Source organism: Procambarus clarkii, chromosome 43, assembly GCF_040958095.1.
Source record: "Procambarus clarkii isolate CNS0578487 chromosome 43, FALCON_Pclarkii_2.0, whole genome shotgun sequence".
Taxonomy (NCBI): domain Eukaryota; kingdom Metazoa; phylum Arthropoda; class Malacostraca; order Decapoda; family Cambaridae; genus Procambarus; species Procambarus clarkii.
Genome location: NC_091192.1, coordinates 24,588,964 through 24,604,893, shown reverse-complemented (window position 1 = coordinate 24,604,893; position 15,930 = coordinate 24,588,964). Strand labels below are relative to the sequence as shown.

The following is a 15,930-nucleotide window of genomic DNA, read 5'->3' as shown; positions in this document are numbered from 1 at the left end:
GAAAGCCAAAATTCTATTGAAAAATAATTTGTCAAATACAGTGGTACCTCGCATAACGATTGCCCCAAAAGACGAATATTTTGGGTAACGAACGGCCCGATCAGTGTCAAATTGTCCCGTATGACGAACGCTGGTTTGAGTAACGTCAACACCACATGGTGGGGTGGCGCTGCTTCTTGCACATTCTTAGACGCCTCCGACGATGCACATAAATTATGTTGTTCTTGTTTAAAGATGCTAATGATGCTGGGATATAAAAGGGTGACTGCTGAGATGTTGCAAAGCATTGACGTTTTTGTAGGAAAAAAGGAATGAAATGTCTGATATACAACAAATGTCAAAAAAGTTCGTTTGGTGTTCAGCAGGTAGGCTGCTCCATTATAACAATCTTTCTTTGTTTCAAATGTGTTCCATTTGTTTTGTAATTTTCATTTACGTCTCAATAATGGAGAAGCCTATCTTACATACACTGAATAAACCATTATGACATTTTCCTTTCTTCAAATGTGTTTAATATTTATTTTTCATTTGTCCTATAGCAAAAGGTTCGTTCGGTGGTCGGCAGGTAGGCCGCTCCATGTTTCTTACATACAAAAAACGTAAATAATAAAAAAATGAAGAATTTTGAAAACCAGTACAAATGTCAAAAAGGTTCGTTCGGTGGTCTACAGGTCGGCTGCTCCATGTTTCTTAAAAAAAAAAAAAAAACGAAAAATAAAAGAACCGTTGAAACAATTTGAAAAATGGACAAATGTCATAAAGGTTCGTTCAGTGTTTGTCGGGTAGGCTGCTCCATTATTGAGACGTAAGTGACAAATACAAAACAAATGGAACACATTTGAAACAAAGAAAGATTGTCATAATGGAGCAGCCTACCCAACAAACACTGAACGAACCTTTTGCTATAACGAATATGAAAGACAAGGACTGCTAGCTGGGTTAGTAGTGTGTGAGCAACCATTTGTGGCACACGTGCCTCTGGCTCTCAAACACCTGTCCCACACGGTGTTGAAAGACTGTGCTCAGTCGGTGCAATTCAGACCCTATTGTTTGAAGAACATAAGGGTCATAACATTGGTGAAGCTAGGCGCAATAAGGGCTTAACACAACGGTCGGATGCCTGTGATACAGCACCTATGAGGATGATACAGCGAGCGTATCCAGGTGTAGCTCTGAGCCCCACCCTTGCCATCTCTAATGTATATAGATGATACATAGATGAATCGTTTTCTGCGTTCAGAGATGATGCATCTGATACAAGTAGCATAGATGAACAGTGTTAGCGGCTTCCATGGTGGTGGTGTTCATTGATATTTTCAAGAATACCTGAATCTCTTCCTGACTGATGGACACTCTTTGAGGCTAGCTGAATCTCTTCCTGTGTGGGACCTTAAAAAGCGATCTTTTCAAGACTACCTTACAAATTGAGCTTTTCCTATAATCGTTTCAATACTACTTTATGCTTTACAAGCTTGGCTACATACCACCTACAAGTACTAAAGCCAAGGGTGCACGCGAGTGCATTATTTGCAAGCACACAGAACGATGAAAAAGGAAACAAAAATCTATCTGTAGCTGGTGCAAGGAGAGCAAAGTTGCGCTGTGTACCATGGACTACTTCGTTGACTATTACGCACCTCCAAAGTACTGAGTGTGTAATACTGTGTGTTACTGTGTAAATAGTATGTGAAACTGTACATATTGTAATATTAGTGAATTTTTACCACGTAATATTGTGACAATAAACATTTATTGTGGACACATTACTGACACATGTATCACAGTTTCATGGAAAATTATGAACATTCTACTGTATACATATTGTAAAGGTCACAAATATGCATCATATACGATAAAAGAAACAAATAAAACCGCATTGGAAATGCATAGAAAAAATATTTGAAAATATATTTGTGGCAACACGCGGTGCTTGAATGGCCTGCGCGACCGTGTCTGGGAGCTTCACACACGGGCGACCAGGCTCTGATGACGTCACAGCCCACCATGTCCACGCCCTCACAGCCAAAGTAAGTGGAATTTGGTAATTATTTTTACATAGACATGTTCAGGGACGGTAATTTATCATTTTACAAATAAAAATTATATTTTGAGGAACATTTGATGTCATGCACACTAGGGAAATTTCACAATAAACACAGTGCATCACACTGGTTACATGGGGGACACTCGTTTTGTATGACGTCCGTTTCACATGACGAACATGGAACGGATTAAATTCGTTATGCGAGGTACCACTGTATATTGTAAAGCAAATAAATGTGTAAAAAATGTAAAGCAAAAATGTGTGGATATAATAATTAATATTCAACAGCTTCTTGCATAAATAGTATACATGGAACACTCTTGCCCTTAATTTATAATTATTACCGTATTATGAAATGTCTCCATCATTCAAAATTTTTCTAGGTATTTTTTAAGGTTTTCAAATGCACAGGATCATATACGTTACATATTATTCCTGACCTGTATTGCTGATCTCAAGGATTCCACAAGGTGGTTCCTTAGATGTGTTCGATCTAAACATTCTCTGATATCTTCTAGAGCTGGCTGAGATTCTGGGTATTCTGGAATTAAAAAAAATTGAACGTGAATGCAGGCACATACACAACACCGATAATTCAGTCCAAAAATACAGTACAGTACAGTACAGTGCCGAGAGACATGAAATGCCTCTTTGCGAGTGCTAACTTGGTAGCATCTGCAGTTTTATAAACTAAATTCAAAATAACATGCAGCAACCACCATGCACCAAGTGATTCACACTCCACCATGGCAAGTATCTTTTCAAATAGTCTTACCCCAGCATAAATGGAGTGGGGAGCTTATCACACCAATGAGGTAAACACTACTAACCGGTTCCCGAACTTAAAATACAAGAGCTATAAGGATAAACTTGAGGTGCTGAATATGACAAACTATTGGACATATGAAAAAGTGATATGATCACCACATACAAAATTGTAACAAGCATCAAGAAAACCTAAGAGGAGGAACCTTTGAAATCCACAATATCAAAAACAAAAGGCCATATATTTAAGCTACAAAAAGTAAGATACCAAGTAAATGTACGTAAGTACTCTTTTTGCAGACAGAATAGATGGAATAATTTTAAATGATGAATGCTACATATTGTCACATGACAAAGATCATACATAACACGGGACACCACAAGTGTAACTCTCATTCTTTAATTACACTTACGTAATTACAGATACCCTTTCAGGTCACTAAGAAGCTCTTTGCAAATTAATCTTGGAGACTCAAAGGTAGTAGAATTGCTCTGAAACATTCAAATGAACTGCCATAGACTAACTACCCTGGCTGCCACCAAATGGCAGCTCCAAAACAAACAGGCCAGTAGAGAGGGGGGGGGCCCAACCCAATCTCAGGCAAAGCAGTACTTACATTCATGGAACAGGAATGGAATGAACATGAATGGAACTACTGAGGTGCTCCTCAGAAAGATGAGCAACTCAGTAGTTTCTCGTCTTGAGCCAATAGCACAGTAACATTCTGGATATACTACTACACTCCTGTGAGATAAGCAATCACAAATACTCAGCCCCCTATTTTTCTTACACCTGTCTGCAAGGTAATCATAACAGACAAAATATATCTGTACATCAAGATACCAATGAGACAGGATTACTTATACCTAACATATTTATTTGTGCATGGATATGGGTTTAACAAGGAAGGCTTATACTGCATATAATACAAAGCAAAACCCCTTTATTTGAAGATGAAAATTGTAAGAAAAATGTAACAATACGAACCAATGACAATATTGAAGAGCTGGTCTATCCGTGTGGTGGTGTATGTATGGTAGAGAGCCGTCATATACGTCTGGTTAAGGTTGTTAGACACCATAGTCTGGATGGCAGAATCGGCTGAAGAAAGCTGACCTCGTCCTCCACAGTACACCACTTCCAACCATCCAATCACTACATTCTCTACCCACTGTCAATAATAAAATCTGCTGGAATAATTGCCTTTTAAAACAATATTTACACAACAATGTGAAAAATAAAATATGCACAAAAATATAGATGCATGATATGGAGATGCACACAAGGTGTTGACTTGTAAAGTATATAAATAACAAACAGAACAGCGGAGATCTTTCTTAGTGTATTCCAGACAGTCATCTTACAAGTTACCTTGAATCATAAGCATTGTACTTTTTGCTTTTTACCCTGTTTTTTTTTACTAGTACTGTATTAGTATATACATTATTTCTAATAATATTTCTTAAAATATTAAATAGTACTCCTTCCATACACTGTACTTAGTTATAAGGGTTACATAAAATCATGGGACATCAGCACCTGTTTCAGGTAACAGTCTATATAAATTTAATTTACAAAAACTGAAGAAAACTAAATAGCTTTGAAGTATGATACAGGTCTCACAGTATAGGCTTACTCTAAGCCTTTTGCTGCAAAGGTCAACAAGGATCATGCAATACAAAATTCTCCTTTAATGTGGAAAGTGATATTTCCACTTTCATAGCAAAATTTCTTCATATACTGCAATAGTCAGTAATATCAGCATTGGAAATGTTTAAATAAATGATTTAACACATGGTGTCATTTAGTGACGAGAGCCCAAAACACTGTTCTTCTCGTCTCACCACTCACCCCTACTTAGCAGTCAATTTTACTACAATTCTCATTTATTCCAAATTTTCTTCATAATTTACATATGATATGGTGCCTTGAGAATTGCAACACACTGTACATGTACTTAGTTATAAGCAGAGGGTTCCAAAAGAGGTGGGAAGGTGTGTCTATAAGTGCCAGACAGAGTGAGCTAGCCTCCCTTCCCTGGCCCAGGTGTGCAGTGGAACACTCATCCAAGCTGGCACATGTCTCTCACAGGTTCAATTGTTTTCAATAGATTCAGAGCAAGTCTTGGCAATTTTCAAATCTCCAATATATGCCTGGACAGTTTTGAGTGATGTGAAGGCTTTTTGTGTTACAGTGCTTTGTCCTCATGTGTGTGTGTGATGGGTATGCTCTGTACAGAGCTACCCACTCCGTTTATAGCTAGGACAACACCTTGTGAAAAGATACTTGTCTACCAGGATCTAGAGTGGCTCAAAGTCTGGCAGAAAGTGTATGACCACACAAGTCAGGTGCGAAAGGCAAGGGGAAGCTTCCGAGAGGAATTTGCTCTGACATACAGTAGTTTAATAACGTGACAAATAATACACATTAGTAGTACCAATGCCTTAAGCAGAATAACTCTGTTTTTGTTAGTATCAACTTTTTCCTCATTCTCATATTCAGTACTATACTGTAATCTGGGAAGATGACATTTTCAAACTGGTTGATGTACAGTATTCGTTAACACTTATTCTCATTGAGAATTTACCTGAATTTATTTAAGTGCCACTAACACACTAGTGACCTCAATGAGAAGTGAAAGCCAACAGCTTATAAAATGTTGCCCCCCCCTCCTCCTTCCCCTCCCCATTTATCCTGATGATGTTTGCAAGCTGGATTTTAAAATTCAGCAGAGTTTTGGTATTTACAGCTTTGGCAGGTAGGTGGTATGAGAGTATGAGAATTTCTGGAATGAGAGTCAACTTAGTTCTGGAATCATTTTTGTTACTACAGATTTCCATATCCCTCCAAATAATACTACAACGACCAACCTTCTCAAGCTGGGTGATCCGTGACTGATCATACGAGTCCCGGCAAGTGGCTGTGACATGATCAGTGATGATGGACAGCAACAGGGATGATATAATATCACCAGCAAGTCTCTCTAATAAGTCCAGATCCAGTAACTGTCTGGTACAACAAGTATATGTATTTCAATCAAATAAAACCCATAAACTGAAATTAATAACAAAACAAGTTACTTTAATACAGTACATTACACATTCATAATAATAATAACGAGCTGATTTTTCAATAAGGTCTCTACCTACAGAGATAAAGCAAAAGCTAACACTTAAATAATTATAACTTTCAACTGATGCTACTGTATCTAAAAGGAAAGATTGAGCTTGTGGCTCCCAATTCTATGGTTAGGAGGGAAAAACCAGTGTTGAATGTAATGAAACACCATCTCTGGGTGAGCCCCAAAAGGCTTCCCGGAGCTTACCGGGCTGATATGTATGTATTAGACCGTGACATCAGTCAATTGGAGTTCTTATCTACTGGGGACCACGGGCCAGAACCTGGCCCCCTCAGAACCACGAAGAGCAATGGCCTATGGAAACCTATTTGGAAGCATTCCATGTCTGCCATTGACCGGGGTCTGGCACCCAGAAAGGTAGGTGTAACAAAACAAACCCCACATGGTAAAAATTGCTACCAAAACCCCCACAGATAGGCAAAACTTCCAAACTAAAACAAGCTAACAAGCAAATGTCATTAACGCTGTCATGCCGATCATCCACAAGGGGGAGGCTGGGCTGGGCTGACTAGAATTACTCCTAGCCTGCACACCACACACAGCAGAAATATACCACAAGGCACAGAACTCCAAGAGTCAGAGGCTAGAGTCGACGACCACCACAGTCAACATGAGCCGAGGAACTGAACGTTGTAGCGGCTACAGCGGTGGGGAAGGGGAAGGGGGCTGTGCGGACCATCAGTGCAACAGCGTTAATGATGTTTGCTTGATTGCTTGTTTTAGTTTGGAAGTTTTGCCTATCTGTGGGGGTTTTAGTAGTGATTTTTACCATGTAGGGTTTGTTTTGTTACACCTACCTTTCTGGGTGCCAGACCCCTGGTCGATGGCAGACATGGAATGCTTCCAAATACATGGGGGTTTCCATAGGCCATTGCTCTTCGTGCCTCTCTGAGGGGGCCAGGTTCTGGCTCGTGATCCCCAGTAGGCAAGAACTCCAATCGACTGATGCCACGGTCTAATACATACATATCAGTCCGGTAATCTCCGGGGAGCCTCTGGGGCTCCCCACTGAAAACATCTTCAGCACATGCTTGATTACAAGTCAATCTTTAAGTAAAAGCTACAATGAGCTATAATCCACATTAAGTCATTAAGAGTAGTGTTGGAAGTGATGAATCAAATGAAAGTTTTAAAGTATTCTTGAGCTGATAGAACCATCACCAATTTTGTCAATCTTCTTCCCACTAGTGTCCAATAAAACAATGGAGGCTACACCTGTCTCAGTCTTAACAAGCAGATGCAGCCCATGTATGTTTGTGGCTAAAATCCATATGGTTTAATTTTGCCCTGAATCTCGAGTGCACCCATGCTAAATTAGGAATACAGTATAACATATTGGTACTGCATTTCCTTGTTAAAGCAAGAAAAGTTAAACTATGAAATACGACGTTAAAGTTCCTCAGACGAAACAGGAGAATTCTTTTCAAACCTGTTTTCCTCTCTATCTAGAGACCACTAAACCTGATGACTGTTTGATTAATCCAATAATTTATCAGAGTAGAATACAATTTCCTGAGGCCATTCTAAACTTGACATATTCCTCTTTCACAATAAAATTGCCTTCGCCAAAATACATCTCTCTTTCCTCTCACGTCTCATATTAATTTGAATTTCTTCTTCAATTCATATCACATATTTTCTAGTTTCTATAATATTCATTACAAGGCAATAAATTGCCAATTTCCTTACATTAGATGAATATGATTATATCCATGAAATTAAATCAAATGCCTAATTATTTCAATTACAGTAATTAGCAAATCAAATGCAGCACTAAACATACTATAGATCACAGGTTACTTACTTGTTAACTTCACAAAATGCTTTAGTAATAGCTTGGCACTGGCAGGCATCAGTTGAGGCATCACACCCACCGCACTGTACAGCCTCATCTGCTGCTTCGTCAGATTCTTCCGCTAAAACAAAACTGCAGACATTAAACTTGGCATGTAGTTAGTGGACAAAACTATCTTTGTGACTAAATGATCAATAATAAATAAGTTTTCCAATAAGAGCAAAACATGCAATACCTCTTCTGAACTACCAATATTTTTATACAGTACAGGTATTTTGGCCGAGTCCCTTTCCCCAATTAGTATATGCTGCAATGTAATGTTGATAATTAGATATTTCTCAATTGTAGCGAATCAAAGGTTTCCAATTTCTTATGCATGGTATACAGGATCACACAATACAAACACTATTAAATATTCATAAAAAGACAAATGCCCCCACCCATTCCTCATCTCTTTCCATACAAGAAGTGTACCCATACCGATATTTTGACCGTTACCAATACCGTCACATTAACCAATACCACTATTCGAATGCTGTGTTATAAAGTGATCAGTCTCTACTTTGCACACTTGATGTGCATTATGTTGTACATTTAGTGTGCGTTGCATATTTGAGTGTAAATGGGTTGAGTTGTGCTGTGGGTGAATGATCATGTGAAGGGTGTACATGGTGGGATGGTGTGTGCTTGGGTGTATGCATGCATGGGTAGATGGGTTCATATATAGGTGGGTGCTGTATGGGTGGGTATCGAGTGTAGTAGTAGGCAGGTGGCATTTGTGGGTTGGTGGGGTGCACGAGTAAGATAGGAAAATGGTGTTTGGGAGATACCACTGGATTGTGTGTGGTGAGCCAGGATGAGTGTTGAGGACAGGCAAGGGTTGTCTCCCACCCACACTTACTTTTCACCCAAACGACAAGTGTTATGCAAGGGTAGTTGGCAAATATAAGTGGGTTCGCTAGTAATGCATAAATAGTAAATATTATGAAATGTTATAACATAGAACAAAGGCATACAATAAGCCTATCGTGTAAATGTAGTAGGGTCTATGGTATGTGTGAAGTAACAGAATAAAGAGGCACAATAAAGGAAAAGATAAGAAAATCAGTAGAAGACATGAAAGGGTCTTCGAATCTGCACACTGGGTACTCCCAAGCATACACCTTAAACCGCTCAGCTACAACATGCTAAAAGTAAGGCAACCTGGTATTCAACTGAATCCTCTAGGGCTCATGAGGCTTCAACTGAAACCCAATTAGGGTTTCATTCATTGCCCGCATGCACTCTGGCTCTGGTATAGGAATTCTGCCTCCAATGCTTCTCTTTAAATGCGCAAAGAAATCACATTAATGTGAAGTATCAATGAGAAAATCAGTAGCAATGAGGATTCAAACTTGCACACTGGTTACTCCCAAGCATACGACCTAAACAACTCAGCCATGATATGCTAAAAGAATGTTGCTAAAAGCAGGTTGCATTACTTTTAGCATGTCGTGGCTGAGTTGCTTAGGATGTATCCTTGGGAGTACCCAGTGTGCAGGTTCAAATCCTCATCATGGTTTCTACTGATTTTATCATTGATACATCACTTTAATATGATTTCTTCGTGCAAAGCAAAAGATTATATAGACCAAAGGAGTAAGGAAATGTAAATAGTTTAAGCTGCAAATTATTAAAAATGCTGAAGGAGACAGTGCAATCCATCCTGCTGGAAAGAGATGGAATACATGACATTGATATACTGTACTGAACTAAAGTAATAGAATACTATGTAGCTTTCTGATCTAACTTTATCACTCATATAAAATGTTAAGTCATAATTCTACCAAATATATTCTTCTCACCCTGATTGCCTCCTTCAGCATGATAAAAAACTTTAAAAGCTGCAGCATAAAATTTGTGAAGAAGGTTTGTAAAGGATGTTGGCATTTGGCTATGCAGGGTGGCTCGGAGATGAAGCTTGAAGTGCTCCAACAGGCCACCGGGAATACAGTCTTCAATCTTGGCTCCACAATGCTCAAATAACATTTCACATCTATTTTTGGAAAGTAAAAATAATGCATAGTAAATACAGAAAAATAATGAGAGGTTCATAATTTATTATTTTCATAGTTAATGGTAATATAGTATTCCAAAAACCAATTAACTCATCACCAATTTGTTAACATTTGGCAGATACAAAGCATTTGAGATTCGAAGTGACAAACAATTTGACAAAAGCTACATAAGGATTACCTGAACATCTGAGGCACAAACATGACCACACTGCTGTAAAGTTCACTAACTGCAGTAGTTACTCTTGACATGACCTCTACACTTCCCTCGCCTGGTTCTTCTTCTTGACCACTCTTGTGAGTGTTGTATGTAACAAAGTGGCTCCAAAATTTAGGCACAATTGATTGTCTGAAAAAATATCAATACTGTAGTCAAAAGCCGCTACAGCACTAATATTATCACTTATTTTGGTGTCATTTATTATTATACAGTACTGTAATGATAAAACAATGAATGTTTAAAAAGAGGCAAGTAATGTCACAGTAATGCCTCTCATATGGACCTCATAGATCTCATATGGACAACAGGCCCAAAACTGTTGCTATAGTCAATCAACTACATTATGAGCAGTCAGTCTGGTTTGACAAAAAATTTAAAAAAATACTTAGATGACATTAAAGTGTAGATAATATGATGGATGTGAAGTCACCCGAGACATTGGAGGGGAGGAGGATAAAATCCATCAAAGACCCTGGTCTTATGGGTTTTTAATACAGTACTCTGTTTTTGCATGTGTACCTGGTTGCAGGAATTTAGCAATTTAACACTTTCACGGCCCAATGACGGTGTCGACATCATAAAACAAAAATACGGAGTTGGTCCGATGACACAAACGGCTTCAAATGATTAAAAATTTGTAAAAATTCTATTTATTGTCCGAATACTGTGCGACTTGTTTTAAAATGCATGCCAACATCTTCCCATGTTCTGTATATCGGAATGAATAATGACTGGAAACAATGAAACAAAGCAGGTGTTGGTCACATGACGATGAACTTTATTTTATAGTACAGGCATACCTCAGAATAAGAGTTTAATCCGTTCCTGGAGACGCCTCGCCTTCCGAAAACTCGCATTCCGAAGTTAATTTCCCCATAAGAAATAAAGGGAAATGAATTAATCCGTTCCTGACTACCCCAAAAACCCCACATCAAACTAAATTTTTATACCTAATTTACCTAATTCATCTAAATAAACCTACAAAACTGTGTTCCAGTTATTACTTACCTTGCTGTCGAGTGCTGTAGGCGTATGGAAGATGGTGAGGAGGGGGGAGGAGGAGAGGAGTTACTGTTTGGAAGGGGAGTCCCCTTCCATAATCACATCACATAACCCCATGCCTTGTAACACTATGGATACCACTTCTCTTTCTAAATTTTTCAAACCAGCCCCTGCTTGCCTTAAACTCTTTCTTATCTGCATCACTCGTTGCAGGGGTATTCTTTAGAAGGTCTTCTTGCAACACCCTGGCTTTCTCACAAATAATGGCCTCCGAAACACTATCACCCCTCAACTCCTTGTCGTGTATCCAAATTAATAACAACTTTTCCACTTCTTCAAGTATTTGTGGTCTTTGTGCCGTTAATGTTCTTACTCCTTTTGCCACTTTAGCACCCATAATCTTATTTTTCTTCTTAAGTATAGTGCATATTGTTGATGTGGCTTTGTTGTACTGCCTACAAAGTTCAACAACACGTGTACCGTTCTCATGCTTCCGAATGATCTCTTGTTTCTCCTCTATTGTCATCCTCACATGAGCTTTCTGGCCTTTATCCTTACCACTGGCTTTCTTGGGACCCATGGTGAGATATATAATAACAAATTGTATAGACAAATCACCAAAAATCCAACAAAACACTGAAAATCCGCGAGAAGAATTGATGTGGGGGTAGTCACTGAGCGCGAGACAATAATAAACTGAGGGGCGGCGGGGCGGAGGGGCGACGATCGCCGAACCACCACGCGCTAGGTCGGCTGTACGCGTATCAACAAACTCACGTCCAAACTCGCCTCCCGAAGTAACCATCGCCTTCCGAGACAAATTTTTGGAGTAAATACACCTCGCCTTCCGAAAACCTCGCATACAGGGACAATCGCATTCCGAGGTACCACTGTATTGGTAACATTGTTCTAATATTTGTTCTTATATTTAATATTCCTTTAGGGCATTCTATTGTGAACAATTTGATACCAAATTGAATGACATATGAAAATTGACATCAGACAGCTAATCAGGGTATAAACATTTGAATGTGGTGGTGAGCTCACGGACAACGCACAGATTACCTGGCGGTGCGCGGCAGGTCTAAAGTATAGAAAAGTTACACTTATATGTTCTTATATTCAAATATTCCCTTAGAATCCCTCTTCCCTTAGAATTGCGAACAATTTGGTAACAAATTGAAATTAAGGTCACAAAGCTGAAAAGAATATAATCATATTTATGTGGTGGTGAGTTCACGCTCAACGCTCTGCCTACCTTGAGGTGCGAGGGGGAAGCTGTGCGCCAGGCACGCGATAGTGTTAATGGTTAAGGTAAAGCAACAAGAGAGACAATAAATGTAGACAAACTATTCTCATCCCAACTACAATGTAGCCAAACTAACCTAAAGGCCAGGTAACTTGGCAATACAAGTCAGTATAATGTAAATACACTAAAACAGTCCCCAATTCTGAGGTGTTTCCCTAAATAAATGTAAGTACAGAATTTTAGTTAGCTTTCATTTTTAATTCATGCAAAACTGATGATTGTAAACAAATACTAGTACCTGAAAGTGACCCAGATGGAGTTAAGAGCCAGATCCAGAACAAGTTGCCCTGCTCCTAACTGCTGTACCAGTCTCATCACCAGCTCCAAATCATTATCACTGCCACCTCCCTGCAACTCAATACATTACACTGTTAAAATACATTGCAAAAGCATGTGCCACAGAACAGTCAACACCTGTTAGACAGTAAGTTATTTTTTATACCCCTAGCACACTAGGCACAGGTACAGTATAGGTACAGTACAGTACACTAGGTACAGTTTAGGTCCTTAAACTGTGGTGTGCGAGCTCCATTCTGGTTGACCCCAAAAAATTTTACATAACTATGGAAAGGAAATGGAAACAGTTCATTCATCGATCACATTGCTATAGATTTTAGCATGCAGATATCTGATTAACTATTATGTGAACTATTGTTATGAATAGTTTTGGAATCAAGACAACTAATATTCAGTATTATTTATTTTATCATACACTTTCAGATCATAACTGGTTCAGGTATCTGTGAACCAGCTTTGGCCGAGTTCATTTTTAGGAGGAATGTTAAGGCCATACAATGGGATCAAACTGGCATTACCTGGACTCCTATTGCACATGCACATCATGTTCATGTGATTTCATTGTTCATATTCAGGATTACTGTGTAATATACTAGGTGTAGCTTGGATCTTACACAATATTCATTGTATATCAGTTGTATCTGGTATGAGACAATGACTGCTCACTAGTTTGAATATCAGTACTGTAACTCCTAGCGCTCCAGGTAACTCTGCCAAATTTGACAACCTCTTGATGCAGAAAATCATTACTGAATGATGTGTGGAAGCCTATATTTACAAATACAAAAAAGTTACAAAAAAATTACTTAAATAACAAAATATGTAACAAATTATTTTATGTATTGCATCAAACAATTTATTGATTGTTAGAAGTATCGTACTTGCATTTTCCCCTGCTAAAATAACTGAGACTGTTGTTACGATGTAAGCTAACGATGTGTTTCTGCCCTCTTCTGTGATACAAGGTGACAAAGTATATGAAGGATATTTAAAAAAAAAAAAAATTATGTTTAATACAAACTTAACTAATTTTCAGATAAAATGTAAAGGAGCACCAACAATCAACATAAAGGTGCTAACAATGTAGGTTATAGAATAATACCTAAAAATGAGCTTGTTCAGAGCATTAATGGCAATATGGGAAAAGGCTAGTAGGACATGGGCAAGGAAGCTACACCAGAATTTTTTTTTTTTTACAAGGCTGAAACAACAGGTTACACTATGTTTGCTTATAATAAGACATTATTCTTTGCCCAAAGAGTGCAGCTCACCATGGACCTGTATCCAAAAGCACAGCAGCAAACCTAACAAATGCCTAACAAATTTCACAGTTTGGTAACAATTATATAAATTTGTTAGTTTATTGAGAGGGTAATTGGACAGTATTAGTGTGTTCTGTGAGGTGTTACAATTTCTTTTTATCTAATGATTTCTAATGACTTATCATTAGATTTTTAAAAATCTAATGGGAAGTAATATTATCACCATACATTAAATTCACTATAATACACGTTTACTTAATTTTACGGAGAAAAGGTGGGTGAATGCATAGAATATAATGGGTTAAGCAAAGATAGGCAAGGACAAGTCTGGTGAGGTGAAGCAATGCCATTTAATCATATGGTAAACACAGCAGCCAGAAATACTCTCAACATACCAGGAAACAAATATACCGTAACACAAAAATAAAGATGGTACTGAACTGTAAACTAGAAATTTACCTACTGTGATTTTCCTTCAAACCTCTTTCTAGGGAGAGAGAATTAAGTAAGCAACACTAGAAATAATGGTTAACAAATGTCATATGTAAATATGATTAGACTACGCATTTAAGCTTCTCAGTTTATCACATATACTTGACATATAAAACAGATACAATTCATGGAGAGGAATGCATTTTGTGGTTGAAATAATGGACTTCAGTAAGAACAAAGTCATCAGAGTCTCCATCTTTACTTAGTTGGGGGAAAACACAGTCATCCCACTGCCAAATGAAAAGAAATAAAAGCTCAAAAAGACAGAAATGCATCAATGCAAACTCCTGGCATCCCTCATCAGAGCCAATGCTAAATTAAACCGGATATGGTTAAAAATAACAATATCCCTGAATATCAAGCACAATAAGTGCTAGGCATCATAATTCTGGCCAAGGAAGAAGTGTTAACTCGAGTAGTACAATGTCGACAACACACAAGCAGAGCTGGAGTCACATGAACAAAAGTCAAATCATCTCTTGAAACACTTCACCAACAGATACCAAACCCAACTTAACCAAATATAACTCAACTCAAGCCAAACCTACCACTATATATACGGTTCTAATAAATAGAAAAGGAGATTTGTCAAAATGCCTGTGTACGATCAGACTGTACCTCTCGCTGCGGAACCATTCCAATGTAATGGCCAAACCATAAGCCTAGGGAGAGATTAGGACAAATATTCAATAATTGCCTGCGACACACAGATAACACTCGCAGCAAGTAAAAATCTAATAATAATAATTCATTGTGTTGGGGGACAGGAAGCCAGAGGGTATTCATACATGTAAAGCTTTTATTGAGGATAAGGTAGAATTACTGTCCCCGCCCAGGATACAACCCCACAACAAGCTCACTCACTCCTGAGTACCAACTTACTGCTAGGTGAACTGGCACATTAGGTGAAGGAAAATGTGCCCATTTCTGTCCCGTCTGGGATTCCAACCCCGAACTTCAGATTGTGCGTTGAGAACGAACTGTACTACCGGGACCCCAATAGATAGGAAGAAGTGTGTCTAACACCTGCGAGCAGGAAGTACAAGTCTCTACCACCTCCTCGGCGGTACTACACACATGCCGTACTCACGCTCGTAAAATTCCCATCGATATAGAAACATTTCTTGACAACTTCCCACTGTTGCTTTGAATCTGCTGCCATGTTTGTTGTTGTTGTTGCTGTGCCGTCGGAGCCACCCCCCGACGGCAACACTCCCAGTGTTGCCAGATCCAAATTGCTGAAAGTAGCGACCTGAGGGTCTAAAAGTAGCGATTTTGAAATAAAAAGTAGCCCAATTTTTTTTTTTTTTTTTTAGTGACTGATACGGGTTTCAAAGTAATATATTTTGATATATAGAGTACACTACACGACGTTAATTGTTTTATTAATATTATTTCTGCACACACACACACACACACAATAATAATAATAATAATAATAATAATAATAATAATAATAATAATAATAATAATAAATTATATATATATATATATATATATATATATATATATATATATATATATATATATATATATATATATATATATAT

The 15,930-nt window shown here is 38.2% G+C and overlaps 1 protein-coding gene across 1 annotated transcript in view; it reads right to left on the bottom strand.

The window, feature by feature from the left end:
* The window catches only part of mr (anaphase promoting complex subunit morula), a 35,371-nt gene extending 19,744 nt beyond the window's left edge, over positions 1–15,627 (bottom strand). The window contains exons 1-8 of the mRNA XM_045738801.2: positions 15,471–15,627; positions 12,568–12,677; positions 9,980–10,147; positions 9,589–9,779; positions 7,754–7,865; positions 5,681–5,819; positions 3,798–3,981; positions 2,485–2,585 (exon numbers count right to left, since the gene is read on the bottom strand). Of these exons, the coding sequence (XP_045594757.1) occupies positions 2,485–2,585; positions 3,798–3,981; positions 5,681–5,819; positions 7,754–7,865; positions 9,589–9,779; positions 9,980–10,147; positions 12,568–12,677; positions 15,471–15,542 (1,077 nt within the window). The 5' untranslated portion in view covers positions 15,543–15,627. The remainder of the gene's footprint in view (positions 1–2,484; positions 2,586–3,797; positions 3,982–5,680; positions 5,820–7,753; positions 7,866–9,588; positions 9,780–9,979; positions 10,148–12,567; positions 12,678–15,470) is intronic.
* Between the last annotated feature and the right edge of the window lie 303 nt (positions 15,628–15,930).